The sequence below is a fragment of the Anabrus simplex genome, chromosome 1 (genome assembly GCF_040414725.1).
Source record: "Anabrus simplex isolate iqAnaSimp1 chromosome 1, ASM4041472v1, whole genome shotgun sequence".
Taxonomy (NCBI): Eukaryota; Metazoa; Arthropoda; class Insecta; order Orthoptera; family Tettigoniidae; genus Anabrus; species Anabrus simplex.
In genome coordinates, this window is record NC_090265.1 from 432,328,006 (window position 1) to 432,355,103 (window position 27,098).

The 27,098-nt window shown below is 36.7% G+C and overlaps 1 protein-coding gene across 3 annotated transcripts in view; it reads left to right on the top strand.

Annotated features, from left to right (window-relative positions):
* LOC136856907 (protein FAM13A) overlaps positions 1-10,117 on the top strand; it is an 856,533-nt gene extending 846,416 nt beyond the window's left edge. For all 3 annotated transcript variants that reach the window (XM_067135141.2, XM_067135143.2, XM_067135142.2), the window contains 4 exons: positions 1,672-1,790; positions 5,898-6,113; positions 6,383-6,597; positions 9,330-10,117. In XM_067135141.2, the coding sequence (XP_066991242.2) occupies positions 1,672-1,790; positions 5,898-6,113; positions 6,383-6,597; positions 9,330-9,540 (761 nt within the window). In that variant the 3' untranslated portion in view covers positions 9,541-10,117. The remainder of the gene's footprint in view (positions 1-1,671; positions 1,791-5,897; positions 6,114-6,382; positions 6,598-9,329) is intronic.
* Positions 10,118-27,098: the final 16,981 nt, after the last annotated feature.

Below are 27,098 nucleotides of genomic sequence, written 5' to 3' on the forward strand. Positions count from 1 at the left end.
ATAAGTTTTTGTAACTTTCAACAAATTTTATCACTTTATGGGTTGGTACATATATCTCAGAAACTGTTGAAGATAAAGAGCTGAAATTTTGTAGAGAACTCTTAGGCAGATATTAGATTAATGTAGACCATTTTATGGTTTTAGGTGAAATACCTTCCATATTTAACCCCCCTAGCATGTGTGGCACAATGGTGCGCCCACTGGTTTGCTACGGTCACAGCGTGTATGGTGCAATGGTGCGCCGTGACATTTGAAACACCCGCTACGTGGATTTTGTAACAGTTATCTGCTTCACTCAGAGCTAATAATTATTCCCGAGACATGTCTCACATCTTATCAGTTTGTAGAGCTCTGCACACATGTTTCACGCTAAAGGACCGCGAGTTTGTTTGTAAACATGGCAGGTCCAAGCGGAAGGATTTTTGATGCGGAAATAATTAATTTACTGGTTAATAGTGGCAGTGAAAGTAATTCAGTGTGACAGTGATTTAGAGGGCGAGTTCACGATAACGTCCAGCGAAGATAGTGATACTGACGATGTAATTCATGATAATACGCCGAGAAATGCGAACACATGGGGTGACTGTGATATCATAAACCCACAAATACCTTTCGATTGTGACTGTGCATGTCAAAATAAAATGGACCCAGCTGAAGGAACACCACTTGGCTTTCATGAAATGTTTGTAGACGATGTTTTGATAGATCTAATCGTTGATGAAACCAATGCGTATGCTGATAAATACTTGCAGCAACATTGGTTACGCCTCCAATTACTGACGAAATCCCGGATGTCGAACTGGACGCCCACTAATGCCAGTGAGGTAAGGGTGTATCTCAAAAGAAAGGGAAAGTGTGTTTAATATTGAAGAATAGTCGCACAAAACAGGGTGGTTACGAAATGGGGAAGCAAGACACCATCGCAAAGGAATTGGGTGCATCACACTCAGATTTCTACAGTATGGAAGGACCGCTCATTTATTAGCCAAGACCGTTTGCAACATTATTGATCATTTTACATTGTTGCTACTTCTTTCCTCACTTTGTATTTTGTTGACATACTATTGCTGTATGTACCATGTAAACATTAGATGAAAATTCCTCTTCAGTTCCACTCCACAAATACTGTATTGCAAATACACTACTTATTTCACTTATGTTTTTTGAAGTCTTAACTTATTCGGTTAATTATTCATGTTCGTGTGCAGCTTAAAACTTACAGATATGACATTTTAAGCAACAATTAAAAAAATCCAGACTGGTTTGTGCAACTATCGCTTATAACAACTGTTAATTGGCATTCCTGTTTGAGTCCTTATAACCATTGTTCAGTGTACTTTAATTTTTTTATTGTAAAATAAAAGTTTAAGAATGATGAATAGATCGAGATGAGGGATATCTTTCAGTAATCCTATTTACATGCATTTTATTCTCCTCTGCTGCTTATAACCTTTTCGTAAGGTATTCATGTTGCTAACATTTGAAGTAGTTTATAGCAATTTGAACTGGAAAATAATAAATTTATCATTACGGTATTCTGCTGTTAGTAGATTTGTTTTACCTCCTCCATTCTTCTCAAATGTCTATATGGCAAATATGAAATAAATTTGTTCCTGTGTAATTTTTGATTGTCTTGTTTATTTACTAATAACTGAATTTTGTAATCTTCAGAATTGAGGGAAAATCCAAGCGAAGTTCTTCTGTCTGGTGTGGGATATTCCAGTTCAGAAGATAAGCTACTTTCCAGTAAACCTGCCACCATGGAGGAGATAGTCCAAGAAGTAGAAAAAGTGAGTACAAAAATATAATTATAGTTTATATTCTCCTCCTGTACTTTTCCACTCCTAATCATAGACCTCTTCCGATTTCTTTCATGCCATCTTCTACTGGACACTCTGTATCCAGGTCTTTCCGGCATAACATTTGATGTCATCATGCCATCTGTGGTTGGCAAACACTTCTTGACTCTTGGGGTATTGAATGTTCCATAGCTTTGAACCAGTTGGTTACTTCTTGCCACATGAACTGCCCATTGTTGCTTGAGCCTCACCAGTCGTTCCGCGGGTGTGTTATTTCTGTCCTCCTCCTAGTCATCTTTACATTCCAGGTTCCAGCCTCATCCGTTCCATTGCTCACTGGCACACTTTTATTCTGTTAGCACTTTCCTTCGTAATGAAAGCAGTTTTGAGCCCATAAATCGCAAAAGGTAGGGCGCAGATGCTAGTAGATTTTGCCTCTTGAGGATTGTAGGAATTTGTCTCTTTGAGGATTTAATACATTTTGTTGGAGGCTGTCCAACTCTGACTCATTCTTCTGGTGTTCTCGGCCATCTGGTGGTCCCACCAAAGTTTGATGTTGTGCTCCAATGACACACTCATCAGTTTTCTCAGTGATGTTATTGTCAGTTCTAACCTGAATGATGTTAGGGCTCATAATTTGTTTTCTGTAGGTTAATTTTCATTTTTGCAGCTTGGGAGGCTTTTTTAAGTTCTTGCATCATTGTTTCAAAGTTCTTCAGTATCACTACTGAAGAGAAAGTCAGCAAAGTGAAGGTGGTTCAAATATTTTCCATCATTGTCCATGTCTTCAGCACATCTTCCAGTGCCAGAGTGAACAGTTTTTAGCAAGATGGAGTTATCACCTTGTCTGTCCCCTCTTTCGATTGGAACTTCACCCATGATCCAGTCTTCAATTTTGACATGCATGGTTGCATACTCATAGATGTATTTGATTAATCCAGTGTATTTGTGGTCAATGCTCTCTACAGTTAATAATAAAGGTTTTAAATTTTGATATTATTTAAGGAAACTTCTGGGTTTGCCTTCCTAGTTACAGTGAATCACACAGAATTCAGATGTTATACTTTTTGTCCTACATCCCTTCTGAATAAACGACTAAACCTGGATTCTGTTCACTTAGTTTATTGAACACATTCATGATGCACTGCCTATGGTCACTTCTGAGCGGTTTTCCTCTTTTGTGCTTCACTACACGCGATGGTCCTACCCCTTGCTCCATTTCTCTCACTATGTATACTGACACTGACTGCTACTGCAAGATGCAACATCTTATCTCCATCCTGTACAGCTTGGGACTTTCCCTCACTACAAGAAGACTTCCTGTATTACACCATGCGTTGTGCCTTCATTTCTCGTTATTTAATCACTATTTTATTAAAACAAAACTCTATATATACCGGTATATATGACAACCATATTTTAATTTGATTACGTACTCTTCCAAACTCTCTAAATGTAATAAACTAAACTAAAATTAATACGACGTATTACTTTTCTTCGAGCTCGCATACAGTCGAGTGAGTGCGACAGTTGCTTCTCCAGTCAACTACGTCCATGTCCACGTGCATAGGTAAGGTGCTCCGCATACTTGTTTACATCAGGATTAAACTCTCGTGAAAAGTGGTATAATTGCATAGATATAGATTTTTAAGCAGCAGAGGGACAGCACACATGGAATTGCTGAAAGTAGAAATGTTAAGTCGCTATTATTGCTGCAATACAATTTTAAAGAGAGATCTCGTCAGGAATTTCATGATTTTTTTTTTTAATGATGAGTTGCTAAACAGTATATCAAGTTCAGAAATGTATGGTTGGTATCTGAATCAGGACACTTCTGTGTTATGTTTGTCTTTAACCACAGGTAAATAAATGCTTTTTTTTTAGTTTCCATTTACTTGTTATGTAGGGCCGAATTCATAGATAGCACTTATACGTAAGTACCCCTTATAAGCCAGGTTTCATTTCATATTACCTATTTTAAGTGTCCCACTTATTGCTGTAAGTGGACCTCCCACACGCACTTAAGTGACTCACTTATGTTGCAGCAAAATGGAGGATAATGATTTTGCTGAATATGTTGCATTTAATTCACAGAATAATTTCTGTGCACACAGTAGAGATGGAAAATGCTGTCGAAATGTAATGTGACCAACAATTTAAAGAAGGTTTTGTTTTATTAAAGTGAGAGTTATGAATATTCTTGTTCCTTTGATTGAGAGAACCTCTACAGGACTTACCACTATCTCACCATTAATGAAGGTATTGTTTTGAGATTTTATGCCACCTTTTAATTTCAGGTTATTGTTATTATCATAATCACCATCATCATTACTGGTATTTAGCTTAATTAATTCAAAACATGTTACAAGTTGATAAGTTATCAAGACTTTAGGCCTATGAAATAGTAAAGAACTATACTGAGTTATAAGAAAAATGAACGTGTTGCACTACCACCATTTATTTTAAGATTGACTTGTGCTAATTATATCAGATTAGTCAACTAATCGTTTGCCGGATTATATCGGAAGTTTCTGACATGATGGCATCACACATCAAAACATACTCATTTTATTGGGGAAGTAATTAGGCCTATTACAACGTAACGGCTACGGATATATTTTTCAAATCATTAAAAGAGTTGTACGGCTAGATATTCTACATTTGGATGAATATTTGTATAGGTTTGAGTACCTGAATAACTATAAACATATTATATTAAGAAGAAAATTAGTCTCTGGGCATTTTCATAGTTTGCATTGTCCACAAGTTTTTCCCACGTCATTCATATTGTGATGAGAAACTGCATTGGTCTGCTTATTCTATATTATGTGCATGTTCTTGCAGGTGCCGTCTCAGCTCGCTGTTTTGTTATCCATTCTGATAACCAAATATAATATAGACAGTCTTTTAACCTCAATAATTTTGCGCGCGGTCAAAGAGAATGGGTCGCGATGTGTCCTTCGATAAACATAAAACAATAGATCATCCCTCTATTTGGTAGCCAGAACTACATGATCCAGGAAGAATGGGCATAATATACAGCATTGCCACATCTCCAGTGATACTGTATCAATGAGTGTACTCTTTAAGTGCTGTCTATGAAATGTAAACTCATACAAGTGAATACTTACTATGTGATCCCTTATTATTTAAGGGTTCCACTTACGTATAAGTGCTGACCATGAATTTGGCCCTGAGAAATGAATAATTCCACGTGAGCTGTCCCATCTGTTACTTAAAAATCTATACAAATAGCATTGAATATTATACAATTTTGGAGTGGTATGTAAAGTAGGTATTTTACTTAAAGTATGATTTATTATTTCTCTATTTGATTTTTAACACTAACATCATAAAATGAGTGTCTTTTGGTAACGGACAGGACAGTTCACATGGAATTAACCAAATACACTTGTTGGAACCATAGGTGCCGACTTTTGGTCTTGAGCACAGGAGCAAGGATGAAAATGTCAAATATTTTTATGGGAGCAAAGCCACTATTGCATCCCCGTACCACTATATGCATGGGCAAGTGCTCCCATGGAGTCTGCGCCTATGGTTGGAACTTGTCTATGTTGCTGTCCTGAATTTCATCATGAACCTTATGGCAACCCTGTTTTTGGGTATCATTCGCAATGACTATCTCAGAGTTTACATGAGTATTTTGAACAAGGCTCATGGAAGCTAGCTTTTATGCACATCTTGTGACGAAACCCATGAATGTACGTATTGTTTCATCCTTAATGATTCTCTCATCTTGGGGTAGTTTGTTGTTCTGTGAAATATGAAGATCGTTAGTCAAAGAAAATAGTGTCAGAGATGGTTATATATTACTAGATAGCATTTTGCACTCTTGTTCCCAGGCAAATATGGATGGATGAATCTGAACTCTTGAGTGAAATATCTGCCACATTTTATTGTATGCCAAAATTAGGCAAAAATTCTGAAACTTTTGATTCTAGGAGCTGGATACATCCTCATTGTTAAAAACACTAAAGCCTTCATTTTAGATATGTTAACTATCTTTTCCCACTTGGAGAGTCCCTCAATTTCATTGTTTAATTTAAAATAAAAAGTTGCTATTTATATCTATTACAGATCCTCCGTGATAAACGGGAAGCAACTGGCCGCCCTGAAGCTCTTGACGAATTAACTAGGGAGCAGTTGTTAGATGAGAAAGTTGCTATGCAGAAATCTCTCTTGCACTTGGAAGATGCATTTGGTCGTCCAGTTACCAAGAGTGACCGTGACCTTGTGCGGCCTCTGTACGATAGATACCGGTTGCTGAAACGCATGATTATTCGAACAGCTCCGGTAAGAATACCGATAATTTCTTTAAATGTTCTGATCTTTAATAAACAGAATGTTTGACTATGAATTTAAAATTTAATTGGAATATTATCAATCTAAGGTTATTTTACCCTTTTTTCCTGATCTTGTAGATTTCTGTAAATTTATTTTCATGTTTAAATTTCTATTTTCTACTGAAAATACTGCATAAATAAGAATCCTGCTACTTTCTCATTACTGAAAACATGGCATTTTACTTTAATTTATTCATTCATTATTTTGTTTCTTTACAGTCTAAACTGAAAGACAGCATATCTGAGCTGGCTACCATTCATGAACATGAGACTATGGACTTCACTAGTTCTCCATCTTCATTGACTGGACAGGAAGAGATGGTGACTTCAGAGCCACATGCAACAGAAATAAATGTTGACTCAACATTAGTGTCTCAGATGCAACTTTCAGGATCCTCAGAGAATCTGATGGAAAACCTACATGCCATGCCATTGTAAGTGCCAGGCAGTATAGTAGTTGTAGATTAGTATATAGGGGAGGGATCGGGAAGTTCTTGTTTTTACTTGGGAAATAGCTTAGAAGTAAAATGACTCTAGTCTAATATTTTTAAGAAATAATGTCAGATATGGCAGGAGAGTAAAATAGCTCAGCTGTATTGTCAAATTGAATTACCTGATTTGAGGTGGTCCATTCAAAAACTAGTCTTGTCCACCATAAGTGGATTTTGTTTTGGGACCTGATACCTTCCCACCAGTGTGTACGTAGACTATTTTCTCTTAGCAGCACGTAAGTTATTAGGAACGTTCTGCCATCTGTAGAGTATACTCAGAAGCTAGGGAAGGTCGGAGAATCGGAGTATGTATCAGAGGATAGTATTTTTCCATCATCAGAGGAAGTGTATACACTAGCTTAGGTAGTAATCAAACATGGCTGCATGCAGTGTTCTTCCTACAGTAACTTGCTTTATTGAAATATTGTACATTCAATTAATTGCTGACCTCCTATGGATAAAGTAAGGTCTTCCACTGAACGAAGAACTTCTTCTTGTAACCACTTTTCTCACACCTGTGGGTTAGTGAGTGTGCACTGTCGCACATGTGGATTCGGCCCTGTTTTATGGACGGCTGCCCTTTCTGGCACTAACACTATATGGAGGGATGAATGAGCAAAGACACTAATTTTCTGTTTTCTGTATTTATGTTCTGGATTCCCGTATGATCTGTGGCAGGTGGTGGCTGTTTTCAGTAGTCCTCAGTCCCTGTGAGAGTTCTGCTGGCACTTTGGTAGGTAGGTGGGAGGAAGGATCCCATTTACAGTCCTGAGGTCAGGGAAAGAAGTAGGGTCTTTCACAGTGTGCAATAGTAAATGCAAATAGAAGCATTCTGTTTTCTCTACGAACATGTTCCTTCTTAATCCCTGGAAAGCCTTCTGTGTCCGTTTCCTGTTTCCTTCAGTGAAAGGTGCCCGCCTGTCTGTTGAAGGAATAGGGTGGAACTTCATACAGTAATCCCGTGGCAAAATGATCAGTTTGACAAAGAATTAAAAAAGCCATTTAAAGTGGTGTTCTTTGGATTCAGAAAAACATCCCTTATATTTTCAGCAGTGAAAACTATGCTGAAAGTTCAGATGAACGTCCAAATGCATTACTGCCTGGTTAGGATTGCCAGCCTGGTATTTCAGAACTTCATTATGATCACTTTAAAAAGCAAAGAAACTTTTATCACTGCCCTTATCCACATATTTGCAGATATGATAGATTTCCCACTGCTTAAATACTCAACACTGATGTGGGTTTGAAAGTCTCTACGAATGTGGCATAAATCACCTATTTATTTTAGTGGCTTGTCCATTTAAGGTAATGTGAATGTTGAAGCCTAAAAAGTACAGTACCTTGTGGATAGGTGGATTTCTAAATATACAATTTGGTTGAAATATGCCCAATAGTTACAAGAAATTAGCTGTGTGTACACCTGCTTTTGGGCTATGTCTGCTTGCACTTGAACCATAAACATTCCATTAATATTATCTTGCTTATTAATCCTATCGAAAACTTGTACATGATAAAAAAGTCTTAGAAATAATTTCTATTCAGGATGGTAGATTTCCATTAAGGTTGATCATGGATATTTGGTGAGAGAATAGTCACTGTTTTGGTCTTCCTATAAACCTCAGTCCATTCAGGGATCCTAAAAGCTATCTTTTGTTAGGCAGATTCTAAATATGAAGTTTGCTTAATATGTGTCCAATGTTTTTCCAGTTAAAAGAAATCAGTACTATGCATACCTGCTTTTGGCCTACGTGCACTTGTACTTGGACGGTAAAACATTCTGTTAATGATATCTCCCTTATTAGTCCTCCTATCATCCGGGAGATAGTGGGTTCGAATCCCACTGTCGGCATCCCTGAAGGTGGTTTTCTACGGTTTCCCATTTTCATACCAGGCAAATGCTGGGGCTGTACCTTAATTTAGGCCACGGGCGCTTTCTTCCAACTTCTAGGCCTTTCCCATCCCATCGTCTACATAAGACCTATCTGTCGGTGCAACATAAAGCCACTAGCAAAAAAAAAAGTCGTCCTATCAAAAAAGTTTACATGAGAATTATTTCTTTAAAATGATTCCCTTTATGGTTGGTCATGGATATTTTGTGGGAGAGTAAAACAAATCATTGTTTGGTCTTCCTATAAACCTGCAGTCCATTCAGGGATTTTGAAATGACATTGATCCTAAAACCTACCCATGGATAGGTGGATTCCAAATGTGAAGTTTGGTTGAAATGTTTGCAGTAGTTTTTCCAGTTATAAGAACTTGGACACCAAAGCTAAAAAATATTGTAGATGGTCATTATTTCACTTCATACAGATAACGAATAAAAGTTTGCCAAAATAATCAATGTAAAGACACGTGGACAGTGCTTTTTTTTTATATATGGATTCTCTCCTTGTAGGAATTGAGGAAAGTTTTTCTGTATTTGAAAGAGCTATGATTTATGAGGGATAATTTAGGGTAGGCACCAACATTAGGGCGTTGAAAGATTTTTGGCACCAGTAGTTATTTGATGAAATTACATTGAGCAATTATTGATAGTTGTACCAAGTAATGACAATTTGTAACATAACTTGCAAAACTTGCAAGAAGGTGGTAGAAACATACAATGTGACTAATCTCTTTTAAATGTTATTACTAGTGTTATTTAGAAATGATTTAGTTTTATGTTCTTTCTCAAGGTCTGAGCTTTTGAGCCAACAACGATCACTTCGTGAAGAAAAGAAGTGTTTGAGGCGTACACTACGAGAGTTTGAGGAAGACTTCCAACGGCGTATGGGTCGTAAACTACAACGTGAGGATCGTATTCCCATGGAGGGTGTGTATACCTCCTACAAGCAAGCTAAAGCTAAACTGAGGCTTCTAGAAGCACTGGTGACCAAGCAAACATAAAACTGATGGAATGGACACCACCACATCTTCAGATTCCATAGCAATATGGGACTTAACAAGATTATTGACTTGTGATTTCTGTACTTAAAGATGAAAACTATACTATACTCCCTTTGATGCTGATTGTATCACTTAGCTCTGGATGAGTTTTGACCCTGCAGTACATTTAGGTTCTACTAAATGGGACCATTTATCATAAGCCTTTCACTACTTCAGTCCTTCAGAATGGTTGTATGTTGTGAACCATTTTTCTTTAGAGTCCTCAAAGCTTGTATGTGTGAAATCATTCCTATTTTTATTGTGTGCTAATCATTAGAAATTACTTGACTAACTGCTAATGACTAGCACTATTCTAGAGGACCTAAACAGTAAAATAAATGAAAGGTTTTGAATATGGTGTGTTGTATATAAACTTTTACATGAAGAGCTTTTTTTTTTTTTGTAGGTCTGGAGCCATTTGTAATTAAATTCTTGACGAACTTAAGTTTGGCATGTTTGAAGATTTGTGTATGCAGGCTATTAACAAAGAATGGGCTCATTGTTAAAAGTCCAGTTGGTGGATCATCTCTCTGTCAATGGAAGGATAATATTTCGGCTTTGAATGAAAGCTATAATGGTGATATATTTTTACTGTTAACATTAAAAATGCTTGCTGATGGCAATTACTGAAGCATGTTGTAGAGCCAGTGGTCATTGTTCCTTGAAAGTAGAATGGTGGGAACCTATGTAGCGAAGAGTTCACATGTTTATATCTAGGTATATTCCTCAAAGAACAAATTAGTCTCATAATCCAGCATCCTGTTAATCCCTCAGGAATTATCTGGGAGATCTTCAGTTTCGGGAGTTTACATTCAAACCGTATCTTACGATTTACCAGGGCAGACTAGAATAATTCTTAATGACATTTTGTTAAATATAGACCGTTAGTAACTCTTCAAAAGTAAATTTTATTAATGATCCAGGATTATAATAGTGTTAAATGCAGAACAAATGAATAAAAAGAACAAATTGAGCTTGTGACATTAAGCACACCATATAGGACTTACTGTTAATAGACATTCAATTCACTGTAAAATACATTCAGTATAATTTGCTGTTGCTCACTATTGCAAACTTTCTACTTTTGAGATGAAAATTATCACATACAAAGTTGGCAGGTTTCAACCTGATTCAGTCTGATGGTATTTGAAGGAGTTCATATGTCGGCCTTGTATCATTACGCTGGGCTGAATGGCTCAGACTGTTGAGGCGCTGGCCTTTGACCCCATCTTGGCACGTTCGATCCCAGCTCAGTCCAGTGGTATTTGGAGGTGCTAAAATACAACAGCCTTGTGTCTGTAGATTTACTGGCACATTAAAGAACTCCTGTGGGACTAAATTTCCGGCACCCCAGCGTCTCTGAAAACTGTAAAAGGTAATTAAGCCAGTAACATTATCATTAAGCTATTTGTATCATGATTTACTGTCATGTAGAAGCCCGTACAGAATAAAATTCCAGCACCTCGCTGTCTCTGAAAACTCTAAAATTAATTAGTGCGACATATAACCAACATTATGTTTTCATGATTATAACTTGTGATACATTCTTCCTCCTATAGGATATCAAGTTGAGAAGTTACCTTGAAGCTACCTTGAAAATTACTGTTGTCTGTATCACAATATTAAAATATTTAATAATAATGCTGTTTGTTTTAGCGTACCTTGGACAGTTATTGCTGTGATGCAATTTTTGAGAATAATTGTTTTACTAATTGTATACATTTTTTACTAATTGTCCTATCTTGTTCAAAATTACAACTAAACTGCATTAAATTTATGAAAAAGTCTTTCTTTAAAAAATACTCATTGCAAAACAAGAACTAAATATTAACCTAAAGACCCTAGTATGTGTTGAACAGAACATTGGATTTCTTGGTCATGACTTGTTCTTATGACAAAAGTTACATCTGGGTCCAAAGTTGGTCAGTTCAGTCTCTACTCAGTCTGGTGGTATTTGAAGGTGCTCAAATACACCAGCCTCGTGTGTAAACTTACTGGCACAGAAAAAGAACACTTGTGGGACAAATGTCTGGCACTGTGGAGAGAGTGAAAACTGTAGAAGTGGTTCATTACTGGTAAAACCAACGACATGATGATTGTTGTTCTTATTGGGTACCAGGTTATTTTGGTACCATGAAAAGATTTTTTAAAAATTAGAAACTTGCATTCCCATCTAAAGAAATAATTCTCTGAAGAAAAGGAAAACAAGAGTTTTATATTTTGAATTAATTTGATTTGAATTTGAGATTGGAATTTGTTTCAAAATTAATTTATACAGTGAACAATGGGGAGTTCTAGGGTAGCGTTTACAAAATATCAAGCAATTTAATTAGTGGAAACTAAACTAGTATTTAGAGCTGCATCAGATTCCAGCCGGAAATTCATTTGACAGGGGAAGCTGGTTTTATGGAATATCTAGTTGTTCCAGAGGAAAGTAAAAATGATATAATAAAGGCAAACTCTGTCTAAAATGTTGATAAAAAATAGTTTGTATTACTTACATTTGTGATAGTGATCACATTGATTAGTATATAAGACATTCCTGTTGAATATTGATCCATATTAAAGTAATGCATCATTTTTCTTGGTTTTATGACTTAGGGTTTAAAAAAAGCCATTGCATATGTTTTGAGGAAGGACACTTATAACAAAGTAAAACCTTAATTCTGCTGCAGTTTTCAACTTTCTATCCTTTCTCTTTCAGTATTACAGGCAGAATCTATAAAATTGGTCAACATGGTTTTTACACTGCTGAAGTATGTATAGGGGGCACTTTATAGGTTACCTATGAATAACTTTACTGATATTGTAGGAGGCCAGTTCCACTCCTGTCTATCAGCAAGCAAGTTTTGATGTGCTGTGTGATAGTCTTCTACTTTTCAATCACATTAGTAACTGTGTGAAATCCAATTCTTCAATATACTGAGACTATTGGTTATAACATTGGTGAGAGAATGTTTGTAGTAATACAATCATTCATTTAAATTCTATGAAAGTGAATTCCTTTCAGGAAATGTATAATTTGAAATAATGCAGTTACTAAGTTGGGATGAAAAATGTTGATGTTAATTACATCACACCTTACAGTGCTTTTCCACACCAGTATATAAGAACGTGTACTATGTATTAGGAGCCTCAAATACTAGTAGATGTAGTCTGAGTAGTGACATTTCCTGTGTCAGTTTTTGTAGTCAGCCAGGATTTGCTTCACTTATTGATGTATTTTCTGTATGATGTTAAATAGAAAGGACCATTAAGATACTGAGTGCATTACATATTCACATTTAAAAATATCTACTGATTGTGTGTGAATGCAACAATACTACATTGCTCCTAGTTCAGAACGTTTGTTGGCCTAATCTAGCTGTCAGTGTAGCAGAGATGACTATTGTTTTCCACCAGCCTGGGATGTGAAAATGTGTGAAGTGAAAGAGGCTTAAGTAAACAGGATATTCGTTGAAAGTAATAAATATTAAGTGACTGTCTGCTGTTATGGCAAGTAAGATATTGGGGGGTAAAATGGGGAAAAAGAAAGAAAGTTCAAAAATGCATGCTTCATTCATTTATTTATTATGTATTGCCTGAATGTTGTTCGGGCATTATCACTTAAAGAATAGACTGAGTGTACCTTCAAGTACAATAATTGACATGTTTCCTTGAGTCATTACCATTCTGGAATGAATATTACTTTTATCTGTTGAATGTTGTTTTGTTTTTGAAGCTCTCTTTTCCTGGATAGCTTTAGGGATCCAGATTGAGTCAATTTTTTAGGAATCTTTGAAAACTTGAGATACTGCAATTTTTAATATAAATTTTATTTTTCACAGTACGCAGTAAGATGTTTGGAAATGTTTACAGAATGTGTGAGGTTGAAGTTTTAAAAAAATCAAAATTTAACACTGTGGTCTGAAAATTTGTGGAGTTAATGAAAGTTACAACAGTATTGTCAAAAGTTCCTATTGCAGTATCTCATGTTAAGTACAACACTGAACATTTGTTCAAACTTAGTTTCAGTTAACTGGTTATAGAATTATGGTGTTGAATTGCCACTTGTGGCTTCTGTATAGTATTGTATATCCTTTCTTATAAGTTGCAAGTTTACCCTTAAAATATAATTGTGTGTTGATAATTTTTCATGAAAAAGATATTTTGGGAAGTGTAGGGTATACAATATTGTATAACAAAGATCTGGAAACATCTAAAATAGATGAAGGTTATGGCTGTTTCAGTAAGAAACTATATCAGTGGAATGATTAAAAGACTAACTGTAGATATATATAATAATATTCTGGTCATATAAATTATATATACATATATATATGAAACTGTTTTGCTTTAATTAGTTTATAGTGCAGTAAATATGTGGATATTGTACGTACTATTGCTAAGATCCACTTATTTACATGAAGCAACTCTCTTTAATAAAGAGTTTTCTTATTTGCAAGTTTGTCTCAGAATATCATGTTCTATCCTTCATGCCTAAAGTTTCATCCATGGTGTTGGTCAATCCCAAATTGTGATTTTTGAACTAGTACCCATGTACAACTCTTGGAAAATTATTTTACTGAAATATCTTCAACTTGCTTGCGAGTATAGAAGGGAATTGCTCACATAACCATCCTTTAAGAATTTAGTTCTTTGGATTCCCTTCATCAGATTGTATCAGATTATTATTTATTATTATTTAGCGTATGGCATAAAATGTGTGTATATACACAATTGAATATATTACCATAACAAGAAAACAATTTCATATCAGGTAAATTCTAATCAGTTGGACACTTGTTAGGAAACAGTCGCCGGGCTGAGTGGCTCAGTTGGTTAAGGCGCTGGCCTTCTGGCCCCAACTTGGCAGGTTCGATCCTGGCTCAGTCTGGTGGTATTTGAAGGTGCTCAAATACGTCAGCCTCGTGTCGGTAGATTTACTGGCACGTAAAAGAACTCCTGCGGGACTAAATTCCGGCACCTCGGCGTCTCCGAAAACCGTAAAAGAGTAGTTAGTGGGACGTAAAGCAAATAGCATTATTATTATTATTATTATTATTATTAGGAAACAGTCGTAGCATTTGAGAGAGTCACTGTTTCTGGCGAGAAATTTTGCAAGATCTCGAGAGCGTTCTCCCCGCATTGTGTGGCAAGCACCTTGTCATAGGCCTACAAGTAGCGAACTATCAACCTCATGGTCCGTACCGATGTGAAACAAACAAATGTATCTATCTAATCGATACGGTATATATTTTTTTGCCTTAGGCAAATTTATATTTCAGTAGTGTAAGTTTCGTTTAGAATCTAAACATCAGCTACAGTGTGTTTAGATGACATAATTAACGGGTATAAAAATATATTCTTCTCATATTAGTCTTACAACATTCAAAACACAATAAAAACTTTGACTTTGTTAAGCCTTGAAGGGGATGGGGGCGAGGTAAACAAAATTAACTGTATCTAGTGTTAGATTAAAAACTTATTGCCTAAAAACCTTGTGATAACATATCCCAATATTGTTAAAAATATAGTCCTTGTGTTAACATGCAATCTCAGATCTACGGAGGAAAAAGGAAAATTATTCGTGTCTTGTAGTATTGGATCTTGTTAAAAGAGATTTTAGTGTACATATGAAGAAAACTGGTGATGTTTGCAGTGAAATTTGACACTTCGTTACAGAAGAGCATGGATGTCTTGCATTTGACTGCTTTTTTTAGGTGGTTGGTGGTTTGCGACTCAATCCTAATGTATTGGAAGTGTTGCTCTTTCCTCACATTTCTCGGGAGTAGTCTCCCTGCCGTTGCTTCAGCTCTGTCTGGTGGTATACAGGATAATTATTTCACCTAAACACACTGTAGCTGATGTTGTTTAGATACTAAACGAAACATACTCCTGAAATGTAAATTTGCCTAAGGCAAAAAAAGTATCGATCAGGTGCATTTATTGCTTTACTTCACTTGGTGGCTTACAGGTAGACGGAGCTGCATGTTCTTTGTGCCAAGTAGGCAAACAGCCAATCACAGGCCTTCTCCATTCTGTAAACATGCGTCAACAAGTGAATAGGGCATTCATTTCTTTAATTTCTACAGAGTATTTCATAATTCGATACTTAACTGTAGAAAGGAGCAAAGTGAAAGTAGAAAAATGTGATAAGTGATTCGAAAGGTCGGGATATTGAGGAGGATTACATGCGAAAAGGTTTATGTTCACTGAGAATTCCAAGCGGTTATATAAATGCCGCCGCTAGATGGCAATAATGCTAAGTTGCCTGATTTCTTAAGAGTGTTGCAATGTGCCATTAAATTTTTATTTCTCCTTCCTGACAAGTGCATGCACAGACTTTAATTTTGTCCTATTTTGTGAATAATGTTCTTCAAATTATAAGGTATGTGTGTAAATATTCCCTGTGGCTCGCTAAGTTTGTCTTGATAGAGAGAAGGGAGTAATTGTTGAGGAACGTGAAAACAGGTTTGTACCTTTAAAGGTGGTAACGAATGGTAAAGACCCACTTTATTGTAACAGAGAAATAAAGATAAGAAAGAGGTGCAGATTGGAAAGAAATAGAAATGGCTGTGAAAGTAAGGAGAAATTGAGGGAACTTGATAGGAAATTGAATCTAGCAAAGAAGTCAGCTAAGAATAAATCGGATCAAAAATTAGATATGTGGCTTTTCAGGCGTTTGCTCTATTAACCAGCGCTTCGTCATAGGTCTGATACTAGACTTCTGAGTGGGATGTGCCTCCATGGGAACTTAGAATTTCCATAAGGATAACATGTCGAGCATAATTGGCAGTCGTACAAATCTCGGTGAAGAATGGAAGAGTAGGTACAGGTACTTTAAGGCAAAAACGGGTTCCAAGAAGGACATTCTAGGAATCATTAATGAACAAGGGGAGTGTGTATGTGAGGATCTTCAAAAGGCTGAAGTATTCAGTCAGTATTATGTACAAAATTGTTGGTTACAAGGATAATGTCCAGATAGAGGTGACTAATACTAAAGAAGTGTTACAATTTACCTATGAAAAAAAAACGTTCACAATAAGATACAAAAGTTGAAAACTAGAAAAGCAGCTGGAAATGATAAGATTTCTGGGCATATACCAAAGACAATGGGTTGGGATATAGTACCATATCTGAAGTACTTATTTGTTTGCATGAAGGAGTTATTTAAAGATAAAAACTTCATTGTTCCGTATTGAAATTATTAATGTTAAAAATTAAATAATTGAAAAGGAGGTTCAACCTATTCAATATTTAAAAGAAGGAAATGCAGTAATCACATTCCTATTTAAATGGGACCGGTTTCGACCTTAGTCCAGGTCATCATCAGCCATAAAAAGATGTACAATGTTTATGAATATTGGAGGTCAGTTTCACACTTTGATAGGCACAAAGACACGACACCACATTCTGTATGCACAAAGTCACAACACTATCAATTAATATACGAAGTTCAAAAATAACTAGAAGTCGCAGACGAATAGATTTGTAGTAGAAAGCCGCCAGCTCCTGGTGACCAGCGCGGCACATTCAAGGTCGAACGCCAAAGTAGAGTGGAGAATGTTTTTGAAGGTCTAGAATTTGTCACGGTTGCGGGAAGTTAAGTACGTATATAAAAATATATGACGCAAATCAGAATAATTGAGTGAGTACTTGTACTCCTGCTAAGTACTCACTCAATTATTCTGATTTGCGTCGTATATTTTTATATACGTACTTAACTTCCCGCAACCGTGACAAATTCTAGACCTTCAAAAACATTCTCCACTCTACTTTGGCGTTCGACCTTGAATGTGCCGCGCTGATCACCAGGAGCTGGCGGCTTTCTACTACAAATCTATTCGTCTGCGACTTCTAGTTATTTTTGAACTTCATATATTAATTGATAGTGTTGTGACTTTGTGCATACAGAATGTGGTGTCGTGTCTTTGTGCCTATCAAAGTGTGAAACTGACCTCCAATATTCATAAACATTGTACATCTTTTTGTGGCTGATGATGACCTGGACTGAGGTCGAAACCGGTCCCATTTAAATAGGAATGTGATTACTGCATTTCCTTCTTTTAAGTATTGAATAGGTTGAACCTCCTTTTCAATTATTTAATTTTTAACATGAAGGAGTTATACCAAATGAATGGAGAGTTGCTATAGTAACCCCTATGTACAAAGGAAAGGGTGATGCACATAAAGCTGAAAATTACAGGTCAGTCAGTTTGACATGCATTGCATGTAAGATTCGGGACAGCATTCTTTCTGATTATATTATTATCTGCGCACCTTTTCTGGATAGATTTACACCCTAGTACTGAATTGGTCGACCTCGGCAATCTTCGAGATTCATACTGGCAACCTTTGAAACACAAACTATGAATTGCTTATGCATCGCTGTGCGACATCTAGCGTACCCTTTACGTACTAGTACTGTTATTTACACAGCAAAGCCAAACTATAGAATTCACTCTAGGAATAAGATTCGCATCGAGAAATGTTATATAATGTGTGTGTGTGACACAGTTGTTGGCTTAAGATAACACAGGTTTAGCAAAATTCATATCGATCGATCAGATTTTCGATTCAATTCTGATTTCATTTCCGTTCAGTTGGCAGTACTACTGGAACCGGAATTGCTCCCTCCTTACTCCTCAAACCCGTACACAAATCTATCGATAAAAAGTGCGCAGATAATAGACATGTTTGAGAAATTAATAACTGGTTCGATAGAAGGCAGTTTGGGTTTAGGAAACGTTATTCCACTGATTCTCAACTGGTAGGATTCCAGCAAGATATAGCAGATATCTTGGATTCAGGAGGTCAAATGGACTGTATCGCAATTGACCTGTCTAAGGCATTTGATAGGGTGGATTATGGGAGACTACTGGCAAAAATGAGTGCAATTGTACTAGACAAGAGTGACTGAATGGGTGGCTATTTCTAGAAAAATAGATCTAGGAGAATTAGAGTAGGCGAAGCTTTATGTGACCCTGTAATAATTAAGAAAGTATTATTGGACCTTTGTTTTCTTATATACATAAATGATACAAGTGAAGAAGTGGAAGCAGAGATAAGGCTTTTTGCAGATAATGTTACTCTGTATAGAGTAATAAATAAGATACAAGATTGTGAGCAACTGCAAAATGACCTCGATAATGTTGCGAGATGGACAGCAGGCATGATATGTTGATAAACGGGGTTAAAATTCAGGTTACGAGTTTAAGTAGGAAAAGTCCTCTGTTTAAATTACTGCATTGATGGGGTGAAAGTTCCTTATGGTGATCACTGCAAGTATCTAAGTGTTAATATAAGGAAAGATCTTCATTGGGGTAATCACATAAATGGGATTGTAAATAAAGTGTACAGATCTCTGCACATGGTTATGAGGGTGTTCATGGATTGTAGTAAGGATGTAAAGGAGAGCGCATACAACTCTCTGGTAAGACCCCAAGTAGTGTATGGTTCCGGTGTATGGGACCCTCACCGGGATTACTTGATTCAGGAACTGGAAAAAATCCAAAGAAGAGCAGCTCAATTTGTTCTGGGTGATTTCCGACAAAAGAGTTGCGTTACAAAAATGTTGCAAGGTTTGGGCTGGGAAGACTTGGGAGAGAGAAGACTAGCTGGTCGACTAAGTGGTATGTTCTGTGCTGTCAGTGGAGAGATGGCATGGAATGACATTAGTAGACGAATAAGTTTGAGTGGTGTCTTTAAAAGTAGGAAAGATCACAATATGAAGGTAAAGTTGGAATTCAGCAGGACAAATTGGGGCAAATATTCGTTTATGGGAAGGGGAGTTAGGTATTGGAGTAACTTACCAAAGGAGATGTTCAGTAAATTTCCAATTTCTTTGAAATCGCCACCTGGGCAACTGGCCTAAATGCAGACCAGTAGTGACTGATTGATGGGACTTAGCATCTGTCATGAATGTCGTTCGAATTTCCTTCAGTACCAAAATATTATACTTTGTCATGAAACTGCCAATAATGTATGAAACTCTCATTTCAAACTTTGAAACATTTGAGGAATAAATAATTAAAAAACCGCACTACAGACAGGTTTTTTTTTTTTTTTTTTTTTTTTTTTTGTAATAACTTCTGTTCATAAATTTGGCGCTTTGCACCTTTCTACAGTTAACTATCCAATTATGAAGGATACGCATTCTGGTATTGTATGCAGCAGTAAGCACACTAATGAATAGGCTAAGTACAGAACCTGACTGCTGCTGTAGGTGCATATCATTATCAGACCACACATCATTCAATATCCATTTGACCAGTGCTTGTGTTTACTGATATTTTGGTGACAAAGGAAATAATTCCTTACAATATTATAAGAGTATTCGCGTCATAATTAGGTACTTCAGTATATGACGGTGCAATGTGGAATTGTGTATAATCGTATGCGACTTTAAGACGATGTCCGAAACGCAACGTAAGAACTCGAAAAACCATAAAAGTAGTTAGTGAGACGTAAAGCCAGTAACATACTTAGCAACGTAAATCGTGAATATATGTTATTTTGAAGATACCACATAGCACAGCCGCTGTTTTGTATATTCATAAGAAGTAAAATACGTCGGCAGAAATACTTCTGGGCAGTAGCGGCGGTTGGGGATTAAAAGTGCATGGCAAAAAATATAATTAGACAACAAACAGTAGGCCTACCCGGGTTTGTGGGATATAGGGGTGGGGATGGGGGATTATATACATCAAAACTGAAGAAACAAGCCTTTAAAATGCTCTTTTTATGCTCTCTGAGGAAATTTCGACAGAGTGGTAAAGGTTGAGAGTTTACCAATTTTAAGTTTTTTTTTTTCCCCTTCAAGATTTTGATCCAATACTACACAATAAAACTTTCACCAAGGGAACAATATTATGCATTTGTTACAATTAAATAGAAGTATGGTGTGATTATACAATGAAAATCACTTAGTATTTGACTACACACTGAGAAACTGACACTGAAGAGAATTCCAGACTAATGAATGCGCCCGGCAAGCGTGTGAATCATACGTCAGTGTCCATGACCATGGCAAATACAGTGAGTTAAAATGAAACTCGTACTCTAGAGGAGAGCTTGTTTATTTGGATTCAACAACAAAAAAATACCTATTGCTTTTAGTCTTGGTTCTTGTTTAACAAATACACATTTCTCTACTAAGGTACAAAGTAAATAAACTCCTATTTGTTATACTTAGAAAGAAAATTAATACATTATTCTTCAACATGCGTGAAACAGACCAAAGTAAAACTCATACACCTTCAATTAGTTCCTGAACAATCTCTAATAATACAATGTTTTTAACAGCCAATACTTTGTAGGATACCCTTTAGTACTTTTCATGGCTCTTAAACCGTTAGGTATAGGTACCAACTTTTTGCAATAAGATGGATCTATTTTCGTTCATTCTTCACATGAAGCCATTTTCAGACTATCTTTGTTCAAAATCTGGTGTTTTCTTATCACAACTTCCACGTAACGCCATAGATTTTCTATCACATTTAAGTCTGGTGACTGTGGAGGTGTCTCGAGGGCTTTTGGGCATTTATGCAGCAGCCACTTGTGTACTATATGAGCTTTGTGCTTTGGGTCATTATCTTGGTAATACTTAAATTGATGAAGTATTCCAAGATTTTGAGCACTAGGTTGTAAATGTTCCTTCAGTATACTTATATACACATGTTTATTCATGGTCTCATCAATAAAATTCAATTCTCCTGGTCCACTAGCTGACATGCACCCCAGACAGTTACACTACCTCCACCATGTTTGATTCTTGGGCATAGATTACTAGGTTTCAACTCCTCATTTGGTTTCCTCCAGGCATTTACCATTCCATCTGATCTGAAGAGATTGTATTTGCTTTCATTTGCAAAAATAACGGTCTTCCAGAAGTCAAAATCTTTTTTCTAGATACTACTTAACGAAGCTCAATGTTTTCTTCCTATTAATCTTGCTAACAAATGTTTTATTCCTAGCTATTTGTTCATGCCTGTTACTTTTCCTTAGGATAAGTCTAATAGTTTCTGAATGTGCTCTCTTATTGCTATGTTCCTCAACCAGTTTTGGAGCACTAATCACTGGATTATTTCACTTGTCTTACTATCTAATGTTCCTTCCTGAGGTTGAACATTTTTCTCCCACTCACTTTGTGTTTATTTTCAATGCTACGTGTACATTTTTATTTATTTATAAGGCATTGTACAGTTGCAAGACTCCCGATTACAAGTTTACCAATTTCTCAAAATGTTTTTCCTCTCTTATAGTGAAAAATCATCTGTTCTCTTTGACACTCCATGATAGCACCGGAGATTGTCCGTACTTCAGTTTTCCACAACAAACTGAATGTGGTGTCGAAACACAAATATACAGCATTTATACTGCCCTTTTATCTGCCCATATAGGACTGTATGAGTTTCATTTTGATGTGCCCCAGCAACATATAGACAAAGAACCTGTTATATCTTGCTAATTTAAGGGATATGCTAACTAGCCTGTGATGACTTAATAATTCAGGACATGCTTTTATTTTTCCACACATAAAATGCGAACAAATTATTGTCCACATTTCTATTCATAAACACACGCTCGTTACAGTGGTGTACGAGTTTCACTTTGACTCACTGTATATACTGTATGTGTACACCTTTGCTACCCTTTCCACAGCACATGAAAAGTCTCCACTACCAGCTGTGGCGCTATACAAATTGGTTAGCTGGGGCGAACGACATTTTGTGTGTATTTCTGCTAATTATTTTGTTAATAATTAAAGAAAATTAAGGAAAGAATTATCTGATAAGACAACAGGGCTTGTAGAAATTGCTTTTTTAAAAATAATTCCTAGTTTCAGTCGATGAAAATGCGAATAAAAATGTAATATGTTCTCCAAAATGTGGGGATGCGACTACTTCCCCTCGTTCTCCCCCCACCTAATCACCGCTACTGCTTTTGGGGTCCGGCACTTAAAAACACAATATCGCTGAAGGGGATTCGTCACATAGAACACCTCCAGCCCGACCTGCATCACAAGAAGCTACCCTGTCGACAACAATTGCGAGGTAACCAGGTAGGTGTACATGCTATCCTCAATTATTCACAAATTATTCAGCTAAGATGTCCACCTCAAATAACTCTTGAACCATTTAAGATACAGACATTCTGTTTTCACTTTCATGAATGGTATTAAGGGACTTGTAGTTAAAACGTGCAGTACTTTTCTAGGCTTTTGACAAAATTTACCGGCAAACAATTTTCCATTTGAAAACTGCTGCCGATATACTATCAAGCATACGGTCGTGGTTACTGGAACATCGGCATATCGCAGCGCAGAATAATCAGTCTCGAGAGTATTGCCCATCACTACCCTGTCGAATTATCATGTAATTATCTATAATTATTCCCGCGAGAGCATCTAAAAAAATTAGCGTCCCTCCGCTCCCAGTACAGTCGAGTATTGCAAAACAATCAGAAAAGTCGGAAGTCGGGGGCTGGAGCGGACGAAGTTTATACTTCAAAGAGCTTTGCTTTTGAAGCAATGAACAGGATCAGGGGAGGAAATGTGTCTAATAAAACTGCATTTCTAAATCATAACAAGAAGCAACAGTGGCAATAAGAAGGACCAAATCCTCTTCATCCGAGTCCATTGTCCTTGTTTGAAAATACTAGATGCCACCTAAATGTATTACCGCAAAATGATATGATGAACTACCTATATATAAACAAAGAAAGTCAAGTTTAACATGTTTATTAAGTGTAGACACAATATTAAATGAAACAGTATTCAACATTTAACATGTTGATGGTGTCACCAGTTAACATTTAACACTTTTAACATTTAACATGTTGTTGTTGAATGTTTTTTTTTTGCTAGGGGCTTTACGTCGCACCGACACATTGTTGAATGTTAATCAGTGGAGACCAGCCTTATACATACCATTAACTGACAATAAATCAACTCTGGGCTAGAGCATACCACAGACCAAAGAAATGCCCAAAATTAGGAAAACAGAAATGTGATCCAGTACAAGGTACTGTTAAATAAGAAGTGAGTCAGTAAGATACCGGTACATTAGAATACAAAATCACAGGAACTACAGAGAAATAAAGAAAGCTTAGGAAATGAGATTACTCAGTAGGCACTAGAGTTAACCTCAAACACTGGAGCAAACTATTTGAGTTAATAGGATATTGGAAATACAAACAGACACCTTGACATCACAAGTGCACACAAAACATACACACTATTCTTACAGGTGGTTAGCAGATAATGTTGGCACCAATTACAGAGAAAACATCAGTGAAGAGAATAAATAAACATATTCACCGATAAATCACCACAACACAATTAGTAACGCAAACCAATTGACAAAGAGACTTTCGAAAATTACATTATAAAGACAACACGTGGCACCACCAATAATAAGCACAACACAACTAGGCATTGAGCAAAAGACAATATGTGATTGACCAAGAACTTTTCACACCAACAAAATTAAGTTAATCTTGGATAGGGACCTAAAAATACTTTAGCAGAAAACTGGCACAGAACCACAAGATGGTGAGCTCATAAATTTGCACAACATCTCGAGTTAACAATAAACAATCATTTAATAATTTTTTAACTGGGTCACGTTCAACAACTCATGTATATAATCACCCACATCACCTAGGAAATCAAGAATGGATGTTTGAACTACACTTATTAACAGACCAGAAGAATACTAAATGACTAGATCAAATGAATAACAAAGCTCGTGGCTAAAGAGGTAACAAGTTCGGGCAATGGAAGTGTTGACGGACACGTTTGGAGACCCCTATAGTTTTCAGGATGGTGGGTTCGCGATTAGTTTGTCATCCACAACAGATCCATCAAATAACTCCACGTGAAGAATAACACACGGATAGAAATAAATAAATTTATGATAAGTCCACTTTTGACACCATAAGAAATCCAGGATAGGAACTGTGCAAACAAGAAGCTCATGAGGGTACACAATCTGAAGTCATAAAACCAACCGACTCCACAGAATTACCGAAGAATGTACATTCCACAAGAGCACATCCAATTAAAAGAAAAGGGTTAAGAAACACACCTCCAATTAGATTAGCAACAAGGAAAGTAAGGAGCAATGACCCGCACGACATACACCACCGGATGTTCACATGGTACCTCGGCATAATCCGGGCTAAAAATATGTGACATCCACAGATTCTCAGACACTCACTAGCTAAACAGGTACTTCCTCCTCTTCCACAGGAGATCAAGCAAATAAAATATGAATGGTAATTAATGAGGCAGGTTGATCGAAAACGCTCGATACAATAATGAAGAAGTAAGGAGCACCCCCAAAAGACCTCATAATCATTCAGCAAGGTGACTTCAGTACCGACTGGGAAATACTAGATAATCTCATACTTATCTAGCAAAACCACAGAACGGTAAGATGACCAATCCATAATATCTACGGATACTAACTGTTCCACTGAGAAAATACCATAGGTTGGCAGGATAACTTCAGATGAACGTTACAGCACTACAAGTTATAAAATCATGACATCGGTCCAAAGGTTATGCAGGAAAACAGAAGATGAAGAAGCCAGAACCCACAAAGAACCAACATGTATTTCCAACAAGACAAGGTTATTCAAACAGAGTTGTAGACGCATGCAATTAAACAATGGTCAAATCTACAGGGACACAGAGGTAACCTCAAAGGGAACATACCACCCAACCAAAGTGCCATAACCACCCTATACACAACACAACACAATAACCATAATGACTACCAATATACACGAGTCAGCTCGTAAGAAATTAAAGGATCACAATCCTCAACAACTTGCCATGCAGCCATTATGCCACCCCAAATTCAACACGATATCAAAACCACAATATAGTAACAAACCATAAACCCAGGACCAGAACCATACCATTTAGGTTCAAAAGTAGATTCACTCCTCAGGTTAAAAATCCCTTTTCACAGAACCCAACAACACTAACAACTAGTAGATAAGGTAAATCACACCTCACCACATGCTGCCCACAACTCAAAATAGTAAAACAATACACTAATATATGTCCAAGGTTCAGAACAAATAATCCAACCACTATTCTCACAGTAGTGCACTGAACTAAATCCCGCAATGGTAAGAAATGGATAATAGGATTTTAATAAAATTTCAAGACAGATAGGTTAGGTTACTAAATTCTACATCATAAAATTTACAAGGTAGGTAAAACTAGTGATAGATCACTCGCAGGATAATATACCATAACCAGTTGACAGAGATAACTAAGAAGTTGGCACCCATTAGAAATAGATAAGTACAAGAAATCAGTAGTCAGAAAAAGAAACGTGGTAAAGACGCAAAGTCCATGCATGAGATAAACAGGCTACAATCTCCGACACTGACCAACAGCACTGCACAATAACCAATAATTGCCCAATAAATAGATGACACAGAAAACAGTTCCAATCACTACCAAGCACCTCGCACACCCACACCAACAATGGTAGGCAAGGGTTATTCTGCCCGAAGGCAGGTCCGAACCTCCGCAAAGGTGTTCCTGAGCCAGAGTTTACGTGCGGTAGGGTGGCCAGTTCCTTTCCGCTCCTCCATTCCCTTACCCCCCCACCAACAGCGCGTGGTAACCCATCCAACTCCTGACCACGCCCAATGTTGCTTAACTTCGGAGATCTCACGGGATCCGGTGTTTCAACACGGCTACGGCCGTTGGCACCAACAATGAAAGGAGGATAAAAATGGAAAACTTTTCAGGCAGCAAAGCACGAGTCACGTCATCAGCGATGGATTCAGAACTCAATATCCAATGAAGAAACGGGCAAGGCATAATTCATTTAACGAAACTCACAATAATTAGTAGATAAGAAACAAATCCAGATCTAATATTAGTAAAATCAAAAGGAATTAAATACAGGAATGATAATTTAGCTGCACACTACTTAAGCACAAGGTTCGAATACATAATAATAATAATACTAATAATAATAATCCAGAGAAGCAGTACAATTACACCAAGATAGATAATGTTACAAGAAATTTCCAAGCTACAGTTATCAATCAGAATAATAATTACCAAAAGATGTTCACTCATGACACATATCCTCAAATGCCTAACATAATGAAAACAAATTAATTCGCTCACCAATTCGCAGTATGCATACCAGGTTCAACCAAATGCACAAGACCATTACAAAAGTTGCATTCATTGAATAGAAGTTAGAGTAATATCACCCATTATCCAACTTTAATCTGGGAAAGATGAACACGCCTAATAGATACTAGAGACAAAAACTGTAAAACAGTACAGGGGCCTTGATATCTAGGGGCAAGCTTAGCTGAAAACTTATTGATGGCTTTACTGATGGGGTAACACTTGACAAAGACTTGATCTCCAACCTTCAACCTAGTTGAATTTCTACCTTTGTTATACCTATTCCTGACCTTCTTGTACGATACGGACAAACTTTTCCAGGCTTCATTCCAAATTTTTTTAACATCATTAGGTTTAGACAGAT